Source organism: Mytilus trossulus, chromosome 13, assembly GCF_036588685.1.
Source record: "Mytilus trossulus isolate FHL-02 chromosome 13, PNRI_Mtr1.1.1.hap1, whole genome shotgun sequence".
NCBI classification, from domain to species: Eukaryota; Metazoa; Mollusca; class Bivalvia; order Mytilida; family Mytilidae; genus Mytilus; species Mytilus trossulus.
In genome coordinates this window covers 34,633,253-34,657,620 of record NC_086385.1, presented here as the reverse complement: position 1 = coordinate 34,657,620, position 24,368 = coordinate 34,633,253, and the positions used below count along the sequence as shown (strand labels likewise).

Sequence of the window (24,368 nt, the reverse complement as noted above, 5' to 3'; positions counted from 1 at the left end):
AAAAGAAAACCAGTAGTCATTGGTGGACTGCTCTATACATCATTGCATGTATATGATACATGTTTCAAATGGTTAGATTATAAACAATACTTTAGACAATGATACTCCCGTACAAATATAATTGTGTAAATGACCCTTCTTTGTAGCAACATGTCAGCAGTGCCTGGATACGGAATTTATTTCCAACGGTAATTTACAATAGTTAAGAGGTATTGTTTCCTATCATAGATTCACTGCTGATAACTGTTTATTTTAAAGAAGCTATTAACTACAAGTTGACGTTTAGTAGTTTTTCATAGAATTCGACAGTTCTATATACGTCATCACGAGTTTGTATTCCGTTATGGAAAATATTTGACTGTTCTAATCACAATTCCAATCTATTTGTCACTGAATGAAATTTGTCCATTAATTTGTACCACACATGAGCACGTGAGATCACATCCCTTGTTTTGTTAGTTGGGTTGTACGGTTTGTTCGTTATTATATTTGAGGACTTCTTTATCTTTCCGACGTCTTTCATTTGTAATTGCCATGACATTGTGAAAAGCAAAATCAGGAAAATACTCAACACCAAGGAAAATTTTAAAACGGAAAGTCTCCAATCTAAAGTTCAAACACACCAAACGAATTGACAACAACTGTTACTATCCTGACCTAGCACATGTATTTTCTTAATTAGAAAATTGTGGATTCAACCTTGTTTTATAGATAGCTAAACATCTCACTTGTATGACAGTCGCATACAATTCTTTTGTATTGACAACGATGTGTGAACAAAACAAACAGATATGATAGGTAAAGATGTCAAAAATAGGGTTACAGCAGTCGATATTGTGTTCTTATCTTAATCACTATAAACATGATGAACATACAACTAAAAAAAAAGTATTTTTTTTTATCAAACAACAATAACACAATGACGTGATGTACAAGTAAAAAGCAACAACTGCCTAAACATTAAAGATTATATTTTTAAAGACAAATAAAAGAGACATATAACACGATGATAAGATGAAGAGGAGCGAAAGATACTAGGGGGACATTTAAACTCATATATCGAAGATAAACTGACAATGCCATGGCTAAATAGAAATAAAACAGACAACCAGACAAATAATACACTAGACACAACATAGGAAACTAAAGACTTAGCAACACAAACTCCATCAAAAATTAAGGTGATCTCAGTTGCCCCGTAAGGGTAAGCAGATTCTGCTCCACATGTGGCACCCGTTGTGTTGCCCGTGTTATATCAAAACCGGTAAATATTACATTTCGGTTGGTCACATTCGTGAATGGGAATGTAGTTACGACATAGGTGCTATCAGATATGATCCATATCTGATAGCACCTGTTGATTAACTTTTGATGAAGTCCGTAAAATTAACGAAGGGATTATTTAAGCTTTGCCATTTGGAACTCTTGGTTTAATAGATTCCTTAAAATCAGCTTCTATCCAGGAAAACAGGGTAGGAAATACAAGCCAGGGATTATCATATCAATTAGAAATATATACTTAGTATGCAAGCGCTGCTGGAATGTTTCTTCGTAGAAATAGAAATTTCATAATTGGAAAGCTGAACTCATCTTTTTTGTCGTAAAGTTTTGTTTTTAAAAATCGGACTCCCATTGTCAATTAGAGCAGACTTAACTGTATCCGTAGTATTCTTTATCTCTAGTTCGATGGGATAGATGCGTTCAACAAAGTCATACAATTTTGATTTATTCCGTGAGAAAACATCATTTGTATAGCGGAAAGTAAAATAAAAGGACTTTGCTCACTTCAATTCTTTCTCTATAAGAAATTGATAAGTGCGATTCCCTTAAGTACAGTATATTATGACCTTTTATTTCTCATGACGATTATAAGGTTACAGTTTTAAACACTGCTATAAATAAGCAAGTAAAAAAGTAGCGTGTAAATGATTTTATTTCTAAAACATAATGTAAACATCAAAATTCGTGAAAATGCAATTGGGAATCAAGTAAATAGATAAGAAATATTTCAAATTCAGAAGTCATTTTTAGGGCAAATTCAAAACAGTAAAACATAAATGTATAACTTCAAGAAATAATTTCCTACACATTTTTTTCTTTTCTATTGCATGGAAATCCGTAAATTATGTTGTAGACTATTGGCCATCTTGTGTTTCATCACTTCAAATTGAGAGAAGTGCAATATGATATAGCTTGAAAATAAATGTAATTTCTTAGAAAATGGTTCGTTTGGATTTTTGTTGTCGTTAAGTTGGCTGCTCATACGCTGATAATGCATCACCATTTTAATTTTGTAAGGTTCATTGATAAATATTTTGGAATCTTTCACTACTATAAGTTAATATACGATTCTATCTCATATGCATGATAAATGATACGGAATATCATTTACCTCGATTGACAACTTTTATGTTTTTTCTTAGCATGTTTTACCCTTTGGTATACCTGAGTATATTTTGGAAAAATCTTCCATTTCTGTTTTCAATAACAACGTACATTCATAAAGCAACGAATACTCGTGCATCTGTTGTTTATACCGATCAGATTTGTCATCAATTTCAACACCATAACGTGATTCGTTTTCCCTTACTAGTTGTAAAAAATTACTAAATTCATTCCAACTTTTCACATGATCACTTGGCTTCTCTATTTCGTCGTCATCCGAGGTTTCCGCTTTACCGCTTGATTGTTGTTTAATTTGTTTAATTCTATGTTCAAGCAAAGTTAAAAAGTCTGTTTTTAATTTTCCAAAAAGATTGTTGTAATTGGAATTATTTGTAGAGGGACAGACTTCCTTAAGCTTGTGTATTACATTTGTGATTGTTTTCTGTGATCTTTTTAGCCAATCTTTTTCCTAAAAACAAGAATAAATTATTTTTTTTAAATTAAAAAATTGTTGATATTTGTGCATCTACAAAGTATAATTTAAACGCGTGCTTTGCGGCTATGACGGAATCTTTCAACTTTTAACAAAATGACCAAGCGCTGACAGCTGTCATTTGTTTCCTGGATGCTTTCCTTTATATTTTTCGAAGTTTTGAATTCATTCTTACTAATTTGTCAACGGAACCTATGTTATAATGTTTATTAAGAATGATTTTTATATGTAAGTACTTTTACATTTCGCTATTTCAGTGTTGAAAATAATTCGTTTCTGCTACACTTTATTCGATTATTGTATAGTATCAAGGCAATCATAAACTGAGTATATATTATATACAATTTTTTAATATGAACACTTCGAATCATATTCAAAACAGTGTGGTCCTGGCCATTGATTGACGACCTAAATTATCCCATTGACTGGGACAGATTAGATGAACGTTTGTCGGTAACGACTATTGCTCACTTCTTACTTATTATAGAATTTAAACTGTGGGGTCACCAAAGGTTCTTAACGCCTTTAATGATAAAATAATTCGAAAAATTATTCAGGAATAACCTTTATGTTTTGATTTATATTATAGATATAAATCAACACATCGAATTATTCCGAATTAGTTTTTCGAATTGCTTTATTTAGGTGTTGAGAACCTTTGGTGACCCCACAGATTCAGTGTCTTTAACAAGTACACAGTGAGCAATGATTGTTACTGACAATCGTTCATCTAACATTTCATATAAGTATTTATCCGGCTCAGCCTGTCGGCTTTTTACAAAGCAGAGTCAAATTCATATGTTCTAGTTCTGAATATGCATTAAACTTGCCACTGGACGTAAATGTGTGAAGTCCTATTTGAAATCGTTATTCATTTCACATGTGACGACAGAAATTATCTAAGTGTCGGGCATCTTTCCCAAATGTTCCTTTGCTATCTAACACCTCTGAACGACATGACACATTCGGTTGTGAAACGAGAAAAAAATACCATTTTTTAAACATAGGTCAAACGAACAAAAATTCTAAAGCGACAGAAGTACAGTTGGGTCGAATTCATTTTTTGAATCTTTTATATCTAATGACGGACAAATCTGGGTGTTTAAATGTAACATGTTTAAGCTGAATGTGATGTCATCTATTAACTGCATGATTACATTTTGTTTTACGACATCGGTATATGGTTATAATAATATTTTCAAGATTAGTCTAGCTTGAAAAGAAATACCTATATAACAAGTGCAATATATCAATCAACGGAAAAGATCACATTCAAATTTGAACAGATACTTTATAATATCAACCTACCTTTTTCGAACTATTTACTATTTCCTTTACTTCCTGAACTGTCAGCAGTGTTGTCTTTTTCAACTTTTTTAATTCTTCTTCAACTATCCATCTTATCATTTCACCCACAAATGAACTTTGTATCACGTTGGTTGCCTGAAAATTATACATATTAATGCAATTTAATGAAATTGAGAATTGAAATCGGGAATGTGAGACAACAACCCAACTAAATAGCAGGCAACTGCCGAAGGCCACCAATAGGTCTTCAACATAGCGAGAAAATCTCGCACCCGGGTGTAGTCCATCACTGGCTCCTAAACAAAATTAGGTGCTAGTTCAGTGATAATTGACGTCACACGTCAAACATCTAAAAAAGAAGATGTGGTATGATTGCAAATGACACAACTCTCAAAAACAAAATGACACACACATTGAATATAGGTAACCATACGGCCTTCAACAATGAGTACCGCATAGCGCATAGTCAGCTATAAAAGGCTGTTTGTTGCACTTCGTAAATTTATCAAATTTATGGATTGTAATGGGTCATACGGTGTCAAATAATGGTCAGAAATCTTTCTCAAATTATAATACCATGTATCAATTTTGTGTTTGAACTTTAGTTTAAATGCCATCTCATTGACCATCAAGATGATGAAGACTGGCGACGGTCATACATATAAATAAGAAGATGTGGTGTAAGTGTCAATGTACCTCAGGCTTTGACTTAGGACAGGTGCATTCAAATGAAGCGGGTTTAATCATTTTAACAGGCGGCAGCGTTAATCCTAACCTAAGACAGTTGTTTAACATTATAACATAAGCAGAAACACTATAAAATATTCATTGAAATGGCTTTACTCGAGAAAAAAAACCATTTAAACAAAAACAAGTAAACATACACCTAACGAATAAGTTTGATCAATGACAAATAACACAGTATATATACAATATTAAAAAGTAGGTTCCTATAAAACATAAATATTACAGGTAGTAATTACAAAGATGTAGGAATAGTTTCAAAAATACAATATCAAAATGCAGGTGCCTATATAACATAGAAGTTACAGGTAGCAATAAAACAGACATAGGAATACTGTCAAAAAATAACTTTAATCTGAGACAATATAACCTGATATCAATAAAATTATCAATAGTAGCAAGCTGGTAAATTTTATTTTTCCTAGGACATTTTTGTAACATATAATATATTTAAAAATATGTTGATCGTCGTTTACTCTAAATGAGAATGTTCTGTGGATCGAATCAGTCAATCAAATGGTCCCCTTCGTTTTACCTGACATTGTTTCCCTCTTAACAGTTGAAAACACCTAGTACATCCGTAATCCATCTCAGAGAATGTGTTAAATAAAGGTCGTAAGAAAATAGATTCAGTGAGGTTACATAATTTAAGGTCAATAATACAACAGCGTTGGTTTTTTTTTATAAATTTGGGCCAAACTGCTTATAACGAAATAATTTAAAATTTCCGCTTTTATAAATACAAATATGAAACAAATCGTATTTTGAATTGTTGTCATCTGAATCAAAGCCAATGTCCCTTAAACAAATAATGCGTACCAAATTACTTAAACGACTGTCGAGGAAAATAACAAAAAAATATGAAAAGACACGCATACTAACAATGATACATGCACGTTTCAAACGGTTTTTAAAAAGTAAAAGAAGACTTATGGTGTATACTGTAAAAATAATTGATTACATTTCTTTTGTGTGTAATCGTTGACAATTGATTTCTTTATAAAGTACTTACATTATTTTCGAATACTGTTAAGTGAAAGCTTCAAAGTAATAAAAGTCATAAGAAACGAGTGACCGGTGAAAAGTAATGTTCTTCCAATTCTTGAACCAATGCATACAAACATCATAAACTTAGTCTTCTGTGCACGAATTTATCATTTTTTTCGTATAATCGTCAATTTTTTAAATTGGTCAGTGTTGTTGTGAAAATATGTCAGGTAATTAAAGTTCGTGTTTTGAAGCCGAAGTTTAACGATTGTCACCTGTTTGTCAACAATCGACAAAAAAGCATGGAAATTGTGCACGTGTTTAACATGTAAATTCAGATAATAGTTTATTTTAAAGACATTCGTGCGTATTGTGATCACCGGGTTTTTACGAGATGGGTCACACTGAGGTCACTTTGCATACGGAAAATATGAATAAATTATAGAATTTACTTCAGAAAAAAGTATATGCACATAAGTTTTATGATGAAAACTATCCATTGAGTTATACAAAAAACATATATGCATTCTTATTTTTGATTTGAGGTTTCTTATGACTTTAAATAAGAATCTTAAGAAGTTCAACACAATTACACTACTCATATAGCTCGTATTAATGGCGGTGATTAAGAACTTTACTAAAACATTTATTTCTGGAATAATAGGGTTTAAGACCTATGTACAAGTAACTAGTACATCTTTTTTTTTTATTTTGAATCATTTGAAACATATAGGCTGACAACTGTATACAATCTCGTAGATTTGTACTCCTTGTCAGATATATTTGATGCTTTTAGATAATTTTATTCATTATTATAACAATGCTTGAATTTTCTCTGATAAGTATACAAAAATAGATGAATAATTGGTCTGTCTAGTTTGAGAGACTGATACTCCAAATTGACCAAATGCGTGTATTTATATATTTGCTAAGATAATATATTAATTACTTCAGGTTTTAAAGCTGTTAATAGAGTAAAATCATTTCATATGGCAATATAAAGTTAATTTGATACTTGTGTAGACATAATCACATCAAATATATAATTGAACGAAAGTTTGAAAGCATTAGTTTATTGTAAAATTTATTTCTGTATGTTTTCTTTGTACTTATATCATAGCATTATACGGTTTACACCACTTACAGAAATCATAATTAAACGAATGAAATTTTAAGCTATTCAATGTGTTAACTTCCATAAACAGATCGTTATTAAGTATTTTAAAGCACTGTGAGTCATTTGCTGAAAAGCTAAAAGGTCTTATCGCGTTCTGAAACATTTTAGTAATTTGCTTAAAACGCTAGCGCTGAAAGGTCTGAATGATTTTTTATAAACAAAAACATTTCAGTATATCTGGCTGCACATGAAGCAGCTATAGACAAAGAACAAATCTGTTAAAACTGTAAGTTAGAATTATTCACTTCATAATCAATTACAATAATAGTGTCGCGATTCCTTAACAAAATTGATAAAAATGTATTTCTTATCTATAAAAGGAGACGCAAATTATAATTTGAAGATATTTAAATGAATCAGCTGTGATATGATAAAATCGATTGACAGAAATGACTGTATACTTACGAAATTACTCTGAATTTCATCAGCATCTGTATAGCTTTCAGTAAGATACATTACAAAGTTATTATATATTTCTTTACGATCTGGTAGAGACGTTAATTTTAGATTATCTGTCGACAGAGCGCCTACTTTACTCATACACATTCCCATTATTTTTTTTCCTAAAAATAGATATAACAAATCAGAGGTAAATAAGGTTAATAATAACTTAATTATCTTAAATATTAGAATATCTTAAACAAATAGTTATCAAAAGTACCAGGATTATAATTTTAAACGCCAGACGCGCGTTTCGTCTACATAAGACTCATCAGTGACGCTCAGATCAAAATAGTTAAAAAGCCAAACAAATACAAAGTTGAAGAGCATTGAGGACCCAAAATTCCAAAAAGTTGTGCCAAATACGGATAAGGTAATCTACTCCTAGGGTTAGAAAATCCTTAGTTTTTCCAATAATTTAAAGTTTGGTAAACAGAAAATTTATAAAAATGACCATATAATTGATATTCATGTCAACACCGAAAAATCAACCTTTAAAGATAATAAATAATGCCAAGTTTTACATTGTTTATGCTTGGTTTTCTTCGTGTAGTCATTAGCCAGTTACTATTTTGTAAACTATATGCATAATTAGTAAATGAACAAATAATTTAGCAAAATCGATGACCCAGGAACAATAGTTATAAGCTATTTTTATTGAGATCTAAAACCAGTTCAAAAATAAAAAGAAAAAAATAAATTTAAATAAGTACTGAAGAAATTCGTTCACATGGCAAATTTGTGTAGTTTGTGTTTTTAATTTGATATATAATTATTGTGATTTTCACAGGAACGTTGTCTTGTGAATTTATAGTAAATATCGTTCTTGATAATATGAATTTTAAAAGATCAAGTTTTTAAGTGTTTAGAAGGGAAGTAATATTTTGACAAAATATTTTCATAGCTATTAGCAATTTTTTTTCTCGTTTGATTTCTTTATATATCAGACTATAACATGAAGTTTTTGCTGATTGTTAAAGCGTGTACGATAAGTTATTGTACTATACATCGATATCATTTGGACTATGATGAACAGCTGTTTTATAGGCAATCATACCACGTCTTCTTTTTATTATTTTTTTATTTATCCGTTATCATGTTTTATGTACTGAATGTTTAATGGATAACAACCTCGCTATTTACCATACAATAGCTCATTATTTACCATATACTGTACAATGTTGACCGCTGTATCCCTATTTAAGACATTTTTATCTATTGTGCTTGTTATGTTCACACATCGTTGTCTATACAATTGAACTTTATGTGACTGTCAAAAAGTAAGAGGTTTAATCCGCAATTTTCTACTTGCGAAACCGTGTGTACTAAATAAGGAATATGATCTTTGTTGCCAATTCGTTTGATTTGTTTGAGCTTTTAATTTTGCAATTTTATTAAGGACATTCCGTTTTTAATTATCCCCGGAGTTCAGTATTTTTATGATTTTTACTTTTTTCAGTCATTGTACTGTAACCTATATTAATTATTGAAATGGATAAATACGTTGCTGTTTTAAATGTTATATTTTCGTCACCATTTCTAAAGCCTATTCAGTAAAGTATTTGCTAATTGTTGAATTCGATCCATACGTTCACTATTTGCTTACATCATCAGCATTTGACAATGTAAATAGTTGCCACATTAAAAAATATACCACATTCATTTTGTTTGTATTGTTAAAAAAATGTTTCTTTTGAATCAGTTTTTATTACATTATGACCTTTGACTGTAAAAAGAATAAGTCTTAATAGATCGATCATAATGATATTCAGTTATTTAAAGTCTTTAAATGTATAATATTAAAATTAAAAAAAATATGTGGTATGCTTACCATATCGTAATATGATTCTATTTGTTCAAAAATTAAAGTCACTTTTCAATGCATTTATGTTTTACTTACAATAGTTCACTAGGTTCCGATATTATATCATGTGTGCTGGTTGGGTTAGTATCTGCGTATTTATATAGTGAACGAAAGCTAAAAACGGGTTTCCTAATATTAAATCATCATATAGATAGGGCGTTTTATTTGAATATTCTAAATAAAAAATTTAGGGCGTTTTATTTGAATATTCTAAATAAAAAATTTCCAAACAGCTAATCAATAACAAAGATTCAAAAAGTTGAATGCAGCAAGGCTAAAAGTTCGAAACATGATACTTTCTAAATGGATATAAACGCACACGGATACTGTATATAATAGACTACTGTTTTTATTATGTTCTTTAAATATGTTAAATTGGTGAACTTAAATTGTATTATAATGTCGTCAATAAACATTATTAATTTCCTGCTGTCAAGGAGTACAATCAACATAATAGTGTGTTTCTGAAATAATTCTAGTTAGAACGAAACACATCGGATAAATTATATAAAAAAGTGTTAAAATTGTATTGGTTAGTGTTAGGCAGTAATTACTTATTCTTAATACCTTTCCAGAAGTGCATCTACATTCAAATGAAAATGTTAGGTGTTGTTTTGTTATCATGTGTCAATAACGTGATGTTTCATACAGTACTGTAACTTTTACAACACTGTGAAGTTACTAAAAGAAGAATTAAACTCTACACTGGGGTTGTGTGTTTGTATACAGCATGCGGCTGGTGCATTCGACTAATTGAATATGACTGTTAGTTGTTCAAACAAAGGTCGCCGTTTCTCTCAGTGGACTCTGGCTTCCTCTGCCAACAAGAACAAACTGCCTTAAAATAGCACAACAGTGCTAAAGGTGGCTTGCATCACTAATAAATTAAGCAGTCAATCTATAATCACAAATAATCAAGTGTGTCGTTCTTTATCAGAATTGATATAAACTGTATGATAAAAAAATATCTCACTAGATCCGCTTTACAGAACATTTTAGACCCTTTGTTTGGTCAAATTCTTCGTGGCAAACACATATTTCAATGTTTACTTCATTGAAATAACCACACGGAAATATGATTGTTCAAGGAAACCGGGATATTTATGCTCACCGTTCAAAAGTCCTTTATGCAACAGAGTAAAATCACAAAAATACTGAACTCCGAGGAAAATTAAAAACGGAGAGTCTCTAATCAAATGGCAAAATCAAATGATAAAACACGTCAGACGAATGGACAGCAACTTGGCATTTTAAATGTAGAAAATGGTGGATTGAACCTGGTTTTATAGCGCTAAACCTCTCACTTGTATGACAGGCGCATCAAATTCCATTATATTTACAACGATGCGTGAACAAAACAGATATAATATGTAAAATAGTCAAAATATGGGTAAAGCAGGCATCACTGTGTCACAATCTCAGAACAAACAAATATTTAACAATAAAAGCACAGAAAGCATCTATCAAATCTAGCATTGCTTCGCGTTTATTGTTAGACTGAACAATCTGGTACCTTTTATAAGGTTCAATAGTGGATCTCTGTTCTGATATATTTGGATCCCAGAAAGAAAAAAAACCAGTAGATACCCATAACTTTCCCCCTCTGTTTATCTTATGGTTCAAAATATGCGACTCGCCTTATTCAAGTCTACAAAATATTTCCTAACATGCAAGGTGAGATGACCTCTAGTTTTCTCCCAAATTATTTTAACCCAACCTAATTTGTGTGTCTTTCCCAAGTCAGGAGCATCGAACCTTCGTTAGACTTTTTTTATTTTATATTTATATGTTTCGGAGTTTAATGAGACATCCATTCTCACTGAGCTTGTATACATTTTTAAGTAGGGGGCTGTGTTGAAAACCCATTAGTGGCCTTGGACTCTTTTGTCGAGCTTTTGTATCTTTTACACATTTTCATTCTCATTTTTACACAATACCATTTGTAACCAATGCAGAGCTGTGCAGTGCATTTGAAATATTAATGTTGTGTGTCATCTTTCTGTTTAACTATTATACCTTTGCAACAGCATACATCGACTTTTTCCTGGCCTACTATATTTTAGCACATTTTTGTACTTTTTCATATTGATATCAAAAGAAAAGACAAAAGTATTTACCATATCAAAAACAAATTAATATACATTTTTAATAATATCAACATGCTCCTTAGTTGATCGATTGATTCTAAAATCAAATATTTCTACAAATTAATTGCTAAATGTTCCAACCTATCCGCTGCAACAAAAATTGCGAAAATTTATTCGCGTGTTTGATGTAAAATTAAAAAAAAAGTTTTTCCTTTACTTAATATGATGTCTTTACATATATATTGAAAGGAGATCGAACTGATGTACAGATACTCCAATAGAATAATGCTACCTTTCTTATGTTTATATAAACCATTCTATTTTTATACTTTTATATTTTGAATTGTAAAAGACAAACAGACCCATTTTTTACATAAAAAACGTTGACAGTTTGAACAGGTACAAAATATAATCCAGTGGTAAAAGGTAAAATCACAAAAATACCGAACTCCGAGAAAAAAATCAAAACAGAAAGTTTATTTTCAAATTAAGAATAAAAATATATAATTTCAGCCAGTTTCCTGTATTTGACAATCAGCAAAGGTACCAGGATTATAATTTAGTACGCTGGACACGCGTTTCGTCTACATAAGACTCATCGGTGACGCTCATATCAAAATAGTTATAAAGCCAAACAAGTACAAAGTTGGAGAGCATTGAGGATCACCTTTTAAAATAAAATACACAATTATGTTGTTAAGGAGACCAACTTTGACTATACATGAACAAATATATTTATCAGTTATATGAGAAAAGAAACGATTTGATGTGCACTAAATTGATTATTTCAACGGGGAATTTTAAAACGGATATAAAATACCAGAAATTGCGATTGCCATATCTCACGGAATATTTTATGTGGTGTGTAAGCAATATAATGGAGGTTGACGAATTTAAAATCAGTAGACCAATTTAAATGCTTTTTTTTTTAACTTGTCGTTCCGTTGGATTTCATTTAATATATCATAGACGAATTTCAGTAATAAGAGACTTTGTATTGACAACGACCCGGATGTTAATAACATTTAAATTGCCATTTGAGTAACGAAGAGACTTAATATTGACAACAATCCGGATGCATGTTACTAACATTTATTGATCATGTTGATATCAAAATAAAGGAAGTTTAAGTTCAATTCAACAATTTGACCTTGACTTTATTGTTTTCACCAGAAGAACTTTAATTTTGAATCATGAGATTTTTTGGATCAACTAGCTCGACTTCTAAGACAACTCGAAAACCAATGCCACAGAAAATCTAAGATACTAACCAAATCACCAAATTTTCCTTGGAGTTCAGTATTTTTGTGATTTTACTTTATACACTCTAAACTAAGCCGTCACCTCTACCAAGTCAGGAATGTTGCATTTGTTATCAAATAGTGTGTTTCTATGTATGTTGGCGTTTGTTTTTGTTGCATATCAGTGCTTCTATTGTTCCTTTGTTTTCCCCTTATAGTTGATGTGTGTTTCCTCTGTTTTAGTTTGTAACCAGGATTTGTTTTAACACCTGTATATATAAAATACTTCATCGTATGCAAACGTAGTGCACCTGTGAATAAATAACAAAAATTCTGATATACAAGGGGGAATCCATAAGAACTGAAACAAAACGAAACGGCGGAACCACAATTAGCTCCAAGCTATTATTTACAAGTTTTATTAGGAAATAACAATGCATATAAGATAAAGCGAAAACGGTTGATTGATGGTAACACTTGCGTTTGTGCTACAAACAAAAGGGGGATAGTACGTGAACAAAATGTGTATATACGTTGGATTGAAGTGGATCCAGATCTCCCTTAACCTTAGAGCGTTAAAATTTACAAAAAAAGTATGTGATTGATAGCGTCGAAAAATAAAATTAAAAAGCGAAAAAAAACCATTACCCTTCAAATCCCCCTTGAAGTTAAATAGTTGCTCGCTAACAGGTTTTTTTTAGCATTTGAAAATTTTCTAATTGGTTTCAGAGATGGTTATGAGTGGAAGCATAATAACATAGCCCCCTATTTGTCGACAGGGTTGGTATTTTTCTCACGTGGTTTTTCTCAAACAGGGGTTGAAAATCAAAAGGATATCCAAACGTGTTCAGCCGAAGACAATTTGCATGTTCGCCATGCATTGTAAACAAAAATTAAAAACATAGTCAACATACAAAAATCAACAACACAAATTAAACAACAAAACGGTAGTAATCTCAGATGTACGGCAGGATATCTGATTTTCTTTTATTTTGACTTGTATGTTGGGTTTTTTTATGGCCTTTGTGTAATATTTTGCTATTGATTAATTGCCTTGTTTATACTTTGAAATGAATAGAAGAAGAATTAGTGTAGTTTTATATTTTATATGGAAATCGTCTCCGTCTATTGATACTTTCTGGGGTTGTTCTACATTTCTGTAATCTTTTTTTTATGCCATTTCCTCTATTCGTTGTACTTTTTGTCAATTATTCTCCAATGTTTATTTTAAATAGATATAGAAAGATGTGGTGTGAGTGCCAATGAGACAACTCTCCATCCAAATAACAATTAGAAAAAAAAATAAGTAAACCATTATAGGTCAATGTACGGCCTTCAACACGGAGCCTTGGCTCACACCGAACAACAAGCTATAAAGGGCCCCAAAATTACTAGTGCAAAACCATTCAAACGGGAAAACCAACGGTCTAATACACATTATTCCTAATTATGTAAACCCGATCCACGCCCTTATAAATGGATATTTCCTCTGACTTAACATTGGGCTTTGGTTGTGAAGGAGTCTGCCAAAAGATTTACTGAAATAAAATACTAATGCAAGCTAAGATATAAGAAGATGTGGTCAAATAGACAACTATCCATCCAAGTCACAAATTATAAAAGTAAAAGTAAACCACTATATAGGTCAAAGTACGGTCTTCAACATGGAGCCTGGGCTCACACCGAACAGCATGCTATAAGAGCTATAAAGGGCCCCCAAAAAGCTACTGTAAAACCATTCAAACGGGAAAACCCTTTGAAAGGACTAAGGTCTACTTAAAAACGAGAAACGAGAAACACTTATGAACCGCAGCAACAAATGACAAACACTGTACAGGTTCCTAGCTAAGGACAACTGCACACAAATGCAGCGGGTTTAAACCGTTTTAATAGGTTCCAACCTTCACCCTTACCTGATCTTACCTGAAACAAAAGTGTAACATCACAACATAGAAAGACACATTGAAATGGCTTAACTCAATCCAAAGACATATAGTCCGTTTGTAGCTTTTAATTTAAAACACTTATATATAGATATAAAAAAGTAAAACAGACAAACCGTGAGACAAACAACATTACACAAATCGCAACATAGAAAAATAAACACTGAGCAACACGAGTCCATCAAAACCGCGTCAAATATGCGTTACTGCACTGGTTCGTATGCGGCTGTGGGTATATATATATATATTGAGAGTATATAGATTTTAAGACCCCAGTTAAGAATAAACAATTATAATAGTCTCGAATATCATACAATTACAGATCATTGCAAAATTAAATAGATGGTAATCAGCCAGTCGTGTATAGTAATATTTTTGCTTGATGCCATATTATTACAAAAATAAAATAGATCCTTATATATAGAAATTACAGTGACTTTCATGTGAACAAACATTAAATTTTCTATTGACTATATATGATTATACAAATCTTTGATATTCATGAATTTAATCTGAGACTACTATAACACAGTTATATAGTAGTCTCAGATTTAATAAAGAGAAAATAATAAACACAGTTTAACAAGTTCCGCTCCCCAGTTCATACCATCCCTTGTCATAACAATGCATGGCTTGTTCGATGCGTTCAACACCAGATCAATCATCAACAGCTAAAATGACTTGCTCTACATCAGACCAGTCCTCTGATTTAGCAACATATTCATCAATATCAGGAGAAAAATTAATGACAAAAAGTTTAAACAAATGTGTCTCAAAATGGACGATTTCGCAGGTCGAAAAATACCTGAATATTTATTATCATGTCGATTATTTATCCAATCCTTTGGATGTTTTAAAAAAGATTGAATCTTTGTCTGAAGAACTCACGAAAGAAGAAACTTCTTACGTTCAAAAAGTAAAGAAATATGTAACATTTAATGTTGAAAATTATGATAAATTCTTATTTAATAGTGATAGTCTAAAAGGAAATGTTGATCAAATACTGAAAGAATTGAAAACTGAGACGAACATGTGAGTATATATGTATAATCTATGTTTGGCATTCACTATCAATACTGCAATTTTTACGTAAGGTCCCACATGTGGTTCATGATGTTCTGAAACCTTCTGGAGCACCTGAAATTGCCCCAGTTTTTGGTGGGGTTTGTGTTGCTACATGTAAGTCTTTAGTTTTCTATGGTGTGTCACAGTTGTGTGCTGTGTATTATTTTTTTCTGTTTGTTATTTTTTCTCTTTTAGCCATCATTGGCCATATGGTGTCAGTTTATTTTCTTTTTGTCCTAATGTGGTCATGCATGCTGAGACTACTATAACATGTGTTATAGTAGTCTCAGGGTCATGCATGGTATTTTTTGTCCGTCTTTTAATAGGAACCACGGTTACCACTATGTGACGGTGTTAATAAACCAATTATCATTAATATTTATTTGAGGTGCAATAAAGTCATGAAAATCATGATTCATGTGTATTGTTTTGATAGTTCTAAACAGAATACTTAAACTTACAATGACTTAAATATAATTTTTGACATTTTTACTCTTTGAGTATGTTTGTTTTGTTCATTCGTCGTTGACAATGTAATGGAATTTGATGTGACTGTCATAAAAGTGAGAGGTTTAGCTAGCTATAAAACCAGGTTCAATCCACCATTTTCTTCATTAGAAAATGCCTGTACCAAGTCAGGAATATGACAGTTGACAGTTGTTATCCATTCGTTTGATGTGTTTGGACTTTTGATTTTGCCTTTAGATTTTTGATTTTCCTTTTTGAATTTTCCTCGGAGTTTAGTATTTTTGTGTTTTTACTTATATATATAAATACATGATATATACATACTCTTATTCCTTATATAAATTTTTATAGCTAGAATGAGTGACCCATATTTGCCACACTATTCGATAGTTTTCGTTCATTTCCACTTGCATCCGACCTACATTCAAATATTTTCACCGTAATGTATATGACCATCCTCATTATCATGATTATCCTGGTATATAATGTACTGTAAATTCAGAAATTAATGTGAGGTTCTTATTATTGCGAAAATTGCGACTGAGTTGTAAACGCAATAAAATAAACTCGTAATTTGGAATATTTTATATGAATTTAACAGGATTTTTTTCAAAATCGTAGAAATTAAAATCGCATTTAAGTCAAAAATGACAAAATCGCAATAATAAACAATGATAAATGCACATATGATGCAAGCAATAATTTCTGAATTTACAGAATATTATAAAAATGAATGTTTAGTAACAATTACCATGATTACATGAATTAGCTTGAGAGATCATTCCTATACAATTTTTCTCACAACTATTTACTTTAAGACTGCACATGATTGCCATATAAATCTTACATAATTGCCTAAATCTTTTATAAACACTTACACATTTCTTAATATGTGCGAATAACCTTGGAATTAGGGTAAAGAACAATATCAACAGTTTAAACATCACAATCTGTCAGACTAAGCCTGTGAGCCTTAACCATCTACATTTTGTATTTAGGCTAGCAAGTATTGGGTAATGCACACAAATATTACAGAAAAATAGCAAAACGAAGAAAATGTGTCCAGGGCATAAATGTGTCCAGGGCCAATATGCCCCACCCACTCTAAGTTTGAATTTTATATAGCTAGCTATAGATGTACATTTTTATTTACACTTTTGGTATTTGTTTTTTTACCTGGTCACTGAGTGACCCTAGGTACATGAAATGCTAGATGTGTCTTATGAATAACCTTCTGACGTTGAGCACATTGTACAATAACATGTTTCCTCCATCATGTCCATTCACTTTTTGTATATTTTTTTTGTAGCAATGTCAGGAAGAGAGTGGTTAAATTTACTAAAGCTTTTAAAAAGCTTGTTCAAGATATTGAATCAACAAGAATACATAAACAAGCTTATGAAGGAAACTTCACTAAATTTGTTGCAACGTTTGCTGAACTGTGTTGTCTAGAGGTTGAGTAAGTATTCAAGACTTGGGGGTGGGTACGTTAAATTCAGAAATTTTAAAGATGTTTTATTATAATGCCAAAATTATGAAATTTAGCTTAATTATTTAGGTCACAAAAATAAAAATTTGCAATTTGGATAGTGCTCAATATTTTTTGAAGCATTACATTTCCAAAAAATACAAAATGGTTTGTCCTATGTTCAACAGTGGCAAAAATTTATGCACATACATTGTTTAAATGTCTCAGTTAACAGTTACACTTAACCTCTTAAAAGATTTTGTATAACATGTATAATTGTTTAAAGTTCATGTACTTGTACATGTCGTTTGCTGTTCCAGGGAAAAAAATCTTTTCTTTACACACTAAAAAAGAGAACAAGTGCTACCAAAATTATATATACCTCAGAGTCACAACAGATGGTCCTATATATATAGTAATTCACACCAGACTACTTTGACGTACATTATGCACAGTTTACAAACAACAACAATCACATAATACAGGGACTCACCAATTTATTCATACATGTAGCACTTCAAACAGTTAGAATAATAATTTTGTTTGCTATATATTCTAACTTAGAATAATAATTTTGTTTGCTATATATTCTAACTTAGAATAAGAATTTTGTTTGCTATATATTCTAACTTAGAATAAGAATTTTGTTTGCTATATATTCTAACATGACTTCCTTCAAACGCTTTGAGTACACATGCACCTGTGGTAAAAATATGAATATATTGTTTGGGCTGTTCCGATTGTACTCCCACTTCATATGCTTTTTTATGAATGAGCTACATGTACTCAAAGTCATAGATGTATGACATCAGAATATACTGTAAATCAACTTATTTTCTCGGATACTTTATTTCGCGTTTTACCCTTTCTTGACCACTTCGCGGCTATTTAATTTCGCGATTTTCTGATTTATTTGATGAAGATTTCACATATTCGCTACGATTTATAGTTGCGTTATTTTTTTACTCGCTCGTGTCACGAAAATAAATGGCGCGCGAAAATAAGTTGGTTTACAGTAAGCATTTTACGGGAAATTACATACTTGTGAAACCAAAAATCACCACAAACGAGAAAACGTAAAAAAACGATGCTAAAACAATGTAAAATGTGCTATATAAGCCATTTTTTGTATACTTATAAGACATATAAGTACAATTAGATTCATCCAAACCTATCTAAATAATTATTGTAAATAGTCTAAGCATGTAACTTATTCAGTTCGTTTCGTTAATCTTTTACATCAATTGCAAATGTAAATAGCACATTAATTTATGGGAATGGCAAATAATGCCTTCACCTAGAGCTCTTCAATCCAAAACAATTGTTGTATTCGCCCTATTAGAATTGAAATAATTCATGGGGCTTGAATATATTGTGATTTTACAACGGGTTGTCCCTTTATGCCGATATTTTACCCCTCACTATCACTCAGGGTAAAATATTTGTCATAAAGGGCCAAACCTTGGGTAAAATCACAATATATTCAAGCCCCCATGAATTATTTCTTAAATATATTTTTTAAGTCCCCAGGTTAAAAATAAAACATTGAAATGACTTCAAATGTAGATTATTGTTTTTGTTTTAATCTTGTTTTAAACAAAAATGATAACATATGGCCATAATTGATATCAAAAGATTTCCATGAATTCAGGAATCATATAATAATTATAATATTAATGAAAACCCTGAGTAATGAGTTTTAAGCATTATTATATCACTCTATTTTAGTTTTTCATTGTCAGAGAGTGATGAAACAGTATGGGAGAATTTGATAGGAATTCCCAAAGTTATTTCAAAACCAGCCATACGCTTTCTCAAAGATGGGATTGGTGATTCTAATGATGATGATGATTATGAATGTGATGGGATGGTAGTTCCTGTGGTTCAGGTAAGTGTGCATCTTTGATTGATTGATTATTTGGTGTTTAACTCCACTTTCAAATCGAGTTTCAATCCATTGACTACTAGTATTTCACAGTGGGCAGTGTTTATCATGTTTATAAATATTAATTGGTGGAGCAAGCAGAAGTGGCTGGTGAGAATTGCAACCATCAACAGGAACACTATAATCCTAGTCAATTAAGACTAGTTTAATGCACTTGCCACATGCAGGGTTTTGAACTCACAACCTGTCTTGAGAAGTATAGGCTAAATTTTAATCACCTTTGTCCTTGTCTGTTGTCATATCAGCTGCATGTCCACAAAATATCATATTATTTTTAGATACTGCATTATATTTTGCCAGTAGCTTAAAAGTGATGAGTTGGAACTTGTGAACACATGTCAGATCTATGATAAACTTACTATACTGAATGAACTTTATATTTTTTGTTTCACTTTTCTCAGAAATTATTTTTCAGTATGACTTCATTTTTGGTCAGCAGCTGAGAAGTGATATATTGAAAGGTGTGTGCCCATGTTGGATCTGTCAGACACCTTAGACTCCCTGTATTCTGATACTTTTCATTACAAGTCAGGTTTTCTCAATTGAAATGTGTCATATTTTTCATGTAGGGGCTTTTTATAGGTCTGTTAGTGTCTCATACCATTGCCTTCAGCTTTACGTAATTGATCTGATATTTCAACTGAAAGTAGGTCAGAGTATTTTTCGTTGTCCATGATGCATTCAGGCATCTCGCGGCCGTAGCAAGGTGATGCATTTAGGCATCATACGGCGGTACCCAGGTGATGGCTTACGGCATCATACGCCTTGAATGGGTTAGTGAGATTTGTATTTTTAACTTTGGTTGGTAGTTCACTAGTTGTTTGATTCGAATCTTCTTACTTTATATGAGCACCACTACCCACAAATTCTTGCTTTAATTTACATTACATATCTTTTTGATAGGTGAAGAATAATTATGATTCGACACATGCATCTTCATGGAGAAAACAAAGAAAAATAAGTGGCCATCCTTTATCATCTTCATCAAATCAAAGAACTTCTGAATTTAAAAAATATAAAGACAAAGTTAGAGAACGTACCCATTTAGAAGTACGTTTAAATAGTACGGTGCTTGGACAACATGCAGGAGAACTGTTATTAGATCTGAGGAGACATTGTACAGATGAAGACAAATCTAAACTAACAATGCCTGGTATAATTGTTGATGGCACAAAGGTAAATATCTTCTTTCATTAATTTTAGCAAATTTATCATGTTTATGCCATTTATTATTGTTATGCCCTGTTGTTAGATTAAGGGGGCATTAAGTCTTACCCTTACTTAGCTCCAGATAAGCTGCGTATTTGCGTGATCACGCAATACAAATAATAGAAAACCCAATGCAATTGTCCATTAAAGGGTTCAACAACCCAATTAATTCAACGGAAAACCCAATTATATGCCATAACCATGAGTTCTCCACCCTTTTATTGGCTACCGTTTGTGTTATTTACCCTTATCTGTTTACAGTCGTCGCTTAAACTATTTTTATAATATTTATAATTGGAAATTTCCTGTCGTTCTAAAAATAGATCCCTGCATCAAGTAGCTGAAATGGGTCCCTGTTTGAGTTTTCCATTGCTCAATAGGTACACATGTTTTTGTAAATATTTCGATCTTCTTGGTGTTTATCATATTAGCGTGTGTCATGGAGTCATATTTTTTTTGCATTGCTCGGGATTTTTCATAACATACATCAAATTAAAACGCAAGTGAATGTCCAGTTAAAATATTGAATAGAAGCATGTTTTCGGCTTATTTTGGAAAACTGAGGGAAAGTTATAATGATGACAAGACTCAGCCAGTGTCTTTAGGAAGCGTCCATCGAACGCACAGTCGTGTGTGCGTACCATAACGAAAACATTTCTAATAAACACGGGGTTTCATCAAAAACGAATTCAGTTGGAAAAAGTGAAAGGCCCAATCAATTAAGAAATGATAAAGCATCAGAAATCAAAAGTTCTAATAAAAGACAACTAAACCCAGATTTATGTAAATTGAATAAAAGAAAATCATTCAAGTATAATTAGAGTTTATATACAGTAACTACTTTTTATTCATTTTACGGTTAATTAATGAATACACACACCATGCACACAGCCACTGATCAGGCTCTGGTCTCAGAATTTATTATATAAAGGTATAAGACGAGTGCCTGTGAATACACATATCCTTTTTTTTGAGAAAATACAAAACTGGCAAAAGGTTTGAAAAGGGACACAAATTAAACCTACAATTGCTCCTCAGTGAATAAACCAAATAAAACAGCTAGCAAATAACCCTAAACCAAATAAAAGAGCTAAACAAAGACAGAAACATATTAATTTAAGATGGAAAAAATTGGGGTTGATATTGCCTAAATATTCAATATTGTGTCGATGAAAAAAACCAATACATTAAGGAGCTTGGTGGTGAAAAACCCAATTTGATATTAACCTGAAGGGTGAATTGGAATTGATAATGCAATTAAAAAACTTTATCACCCAATTATATAAGAAAATGGTGGGTAAAAACCCCAATTAATGAATTCTTATCTGGAGCTCTGCCCTTGTCAGTACCTCTGTCATCCCAAAGTTTCGGTTATCTCTAACTTTATGCCTCAACCTAATTTTATGAAACTTATATTCAATGCTAACTAATGCAAGGCACAGCACAAATCATAGTTGTATTTGGATGGTGTCACCTTTACTATTCTAAAGTAATGCCCATTACAAAGGGAAAAATTGCAGAAGTTTCTATTTTTCTAACTTAACTTAAGTTTTGCTTCAACAAAAGAAAAAAAGAGGTACGAAAGATACCAAAGGGACAGTCAAACTCATAAATCTAAAACAAACTGACAACGCCATGGCTAAAAATGAAAAAGACAAACAGACAAACAATAGTACACATGACACAACATAGAAAACCAGAGAATAAACAACACCAACCCCACCAAAAACTAGGGGTGATCTCAGGTGCTCCAAAAGGGTTAGTAAATCCTGCTCCACATGTGGCACCCGTCATGTTGCTTATGTGATATCAAATCCAGTAAATAGTCTAATTCGGTAGGTTACATTCATGAAAGGGAAGGGGATTGTAGTTACAATGTAAGGAACATATCCGATATCATTTGTGAAACAGTTATTCCATAACGGTCAACCAACTCGTGATGGCGTCCGTAAAATTTTCAAAGGGATGATTTCAATTTCAATTTCAATTTGCTTCCTTGTGAGCAGCAACCCTCTATCAAGAAAATCATGATAGGAAATGCAAGCACAGGAATGTCGTATCAATTGGAAGATATATACCCTGTATGCAGGTGCTGCTGGAATGTTGCTACTTAGAAATGGAAAGTTCACAATGGGAAAGCTGAAATCATCTCTTTTGTCGTAAAGTTTTGTTTTCAACAGACCCTCATTGTCAATTTCTAGATGTAAGTCAAGATATGAAGCCGAATTAACTGTATCTGTAGTATCCTTTATCTCCAATTCGATGGGATAGATGCGTTCCACATAGTCACCAAATTTTGAATTATTTAGTGAAAGAACATCATCTATATAGCGGAAAGTAGAGTTAAAGGATATTGTTAACTTCTTATCTTTCTTCCTAAGAAGTTCCTTTATGAAGTAAGCCTCATTATGATAAAGAAATAAGTCGGCAAGTAGAGGGGCACAGTTTGTTCGAATTGGAATGCCGACAGTCTGTTGAAAAACACGTCCTTCAAACATAACAAATATGTTGTCAATCAAAAAATCAAGCATCTTGATAATTTCAGTTTCAGAGAAATTTTTGTTTAAATCAGAGTGATCCTTTACAAAGTAGGATTTATTCCTTCCTAAGACAAGGTACTTGTATCTACATTGGCCATTCTTTTTTATGAAGCAAAGCAATACTCTTTCAATTTGTCTTTTAGTTTGGAATGTGGAATACTTGTGTTAAGAGTAGAAAAGTCAAATGTTTTAATACTGTTACAAGATGAAAGAGAGTTAGATTGTATGTTCAAATGTTATGATTGAAACCTATACAAAAATTACTGAATTTGTTCGTTTCCATCCACTTCAATTTATGGTAAATACAATGTTATAAAAAGTGTACACAATATGCTTATTACCACAAAACACAGATTAATTTCAAATGTTTGTGGTGTCACTATTACCAGTCTAGGGCACTTACAGGAATGTAGCTATATTTAGAATGTTCTGTTGTAATTATCTTTATTTAATTCAACATATTTTTTTTTCCTTTTTTACAGATATTTTTTACTGTCCTAGAAATCTCAAGCACTCATTTCAAGAAACTTAAAGAGAATATTGAACTAGAAGAGGAAGATAAAGCCATTATATATTATTCTACTCCTCTGGACATTCTTTTGAGAGATGATCGTAATGTTCTCATAGACAATTTTATTAGACTCAATAATATAAAGTGATAGAATTAAAAGTTAGTACCCATATTTATGAATTAGTTATTTTATATATTGTCAGTACAAATTTTAGGAGTACAATACATTACTGAAAAGTAGGAAGTTAGCAGTGCAAGAAAACAGTAGAGAAAACTAAAATTTTAGTTACAAATCCCCTAAAAAACAGGCTATGACATATGTTGTACTGTTGCACTACTGTCTTATGTTAGGTGGTGGTTGTTTTCCACTCACATGTTTAAACCTGTCTCCTTCTGTATATGCCTTTCCTAAATCAGAAGCCTATAGTTTAGTGATTTTACAATGCAGTTTGTTGCTGTATATCATAATCGTTTTCATTTATTGTACACAAG

The 24,368-nt window shown here is 31.7% G+C and overlaps 2 protein-coding genes across 2 annotated transcripts in view; one reads left to right on the top strand and one right to left on the bottom strand.

Moving 5' to 3' along the window:
• LOC134694732 (uncharacterized) overlaps positions 1-9,454 on the bottom strand; it is a 68,614-nt gene extending 59,160 nt beyond the window's left edge. The window contains exon 1 of the mRNA XM_063555778.1: positions 9,436-9,454. The gene's annotated coding sequence lies outside the window, so the exon portion shown is untranslated. The remainder of the gene's footprint in view (positions 1-9,435) is intronic.
• Positions 9,455-15,304: 5,850 nt separating this feature from the next.
• Positions 15,305-24,052, top strand: LOC134694729 (uncharacterized). Its single transcript, XM_063555776.1, has 5 exons — positions 15,305-15,702; positions 17,513-17,662; positions 19,400-19,559; positions 20,520-20,792; positions 23,848-24,052. Exons 1-5 carry the CDS (start codon positions 15,311-15,313, stop codon positions 24,022-24,024), a joined length of 1,152 nt encoding a protein of 383 aa, XP_063411846.1. The 5' UTR covers positions 15,305-15,310; the 3' UTR covers positions 24,025-24,052.
• Positions 24,053-24,368: the final 316 nt, after the last annotated feature.

Coding starts and splice junctions, on each gene's coding strand:
- LOC134694729 (XM_063555776.1), top strand. CDS start 15,311: ATGCGTTCAACACCAGATCAATCATCAACAGCTAAAATGACTTGCTCT. Junction 15,703..17,512: donor TTGAAAACTGAGACGAACAT/GTGAGTATATAT, acceptor TTTTTTTTGTAG/CAATGTCAGGAAGAGAGTGG. Junction 20,793..23,847: donor TAATTGTTGATGGCACAAAG/GTAAATATCTTC, acceptor CCTTTTTTACAG/ATATTTTTTACTGTCCTAGA.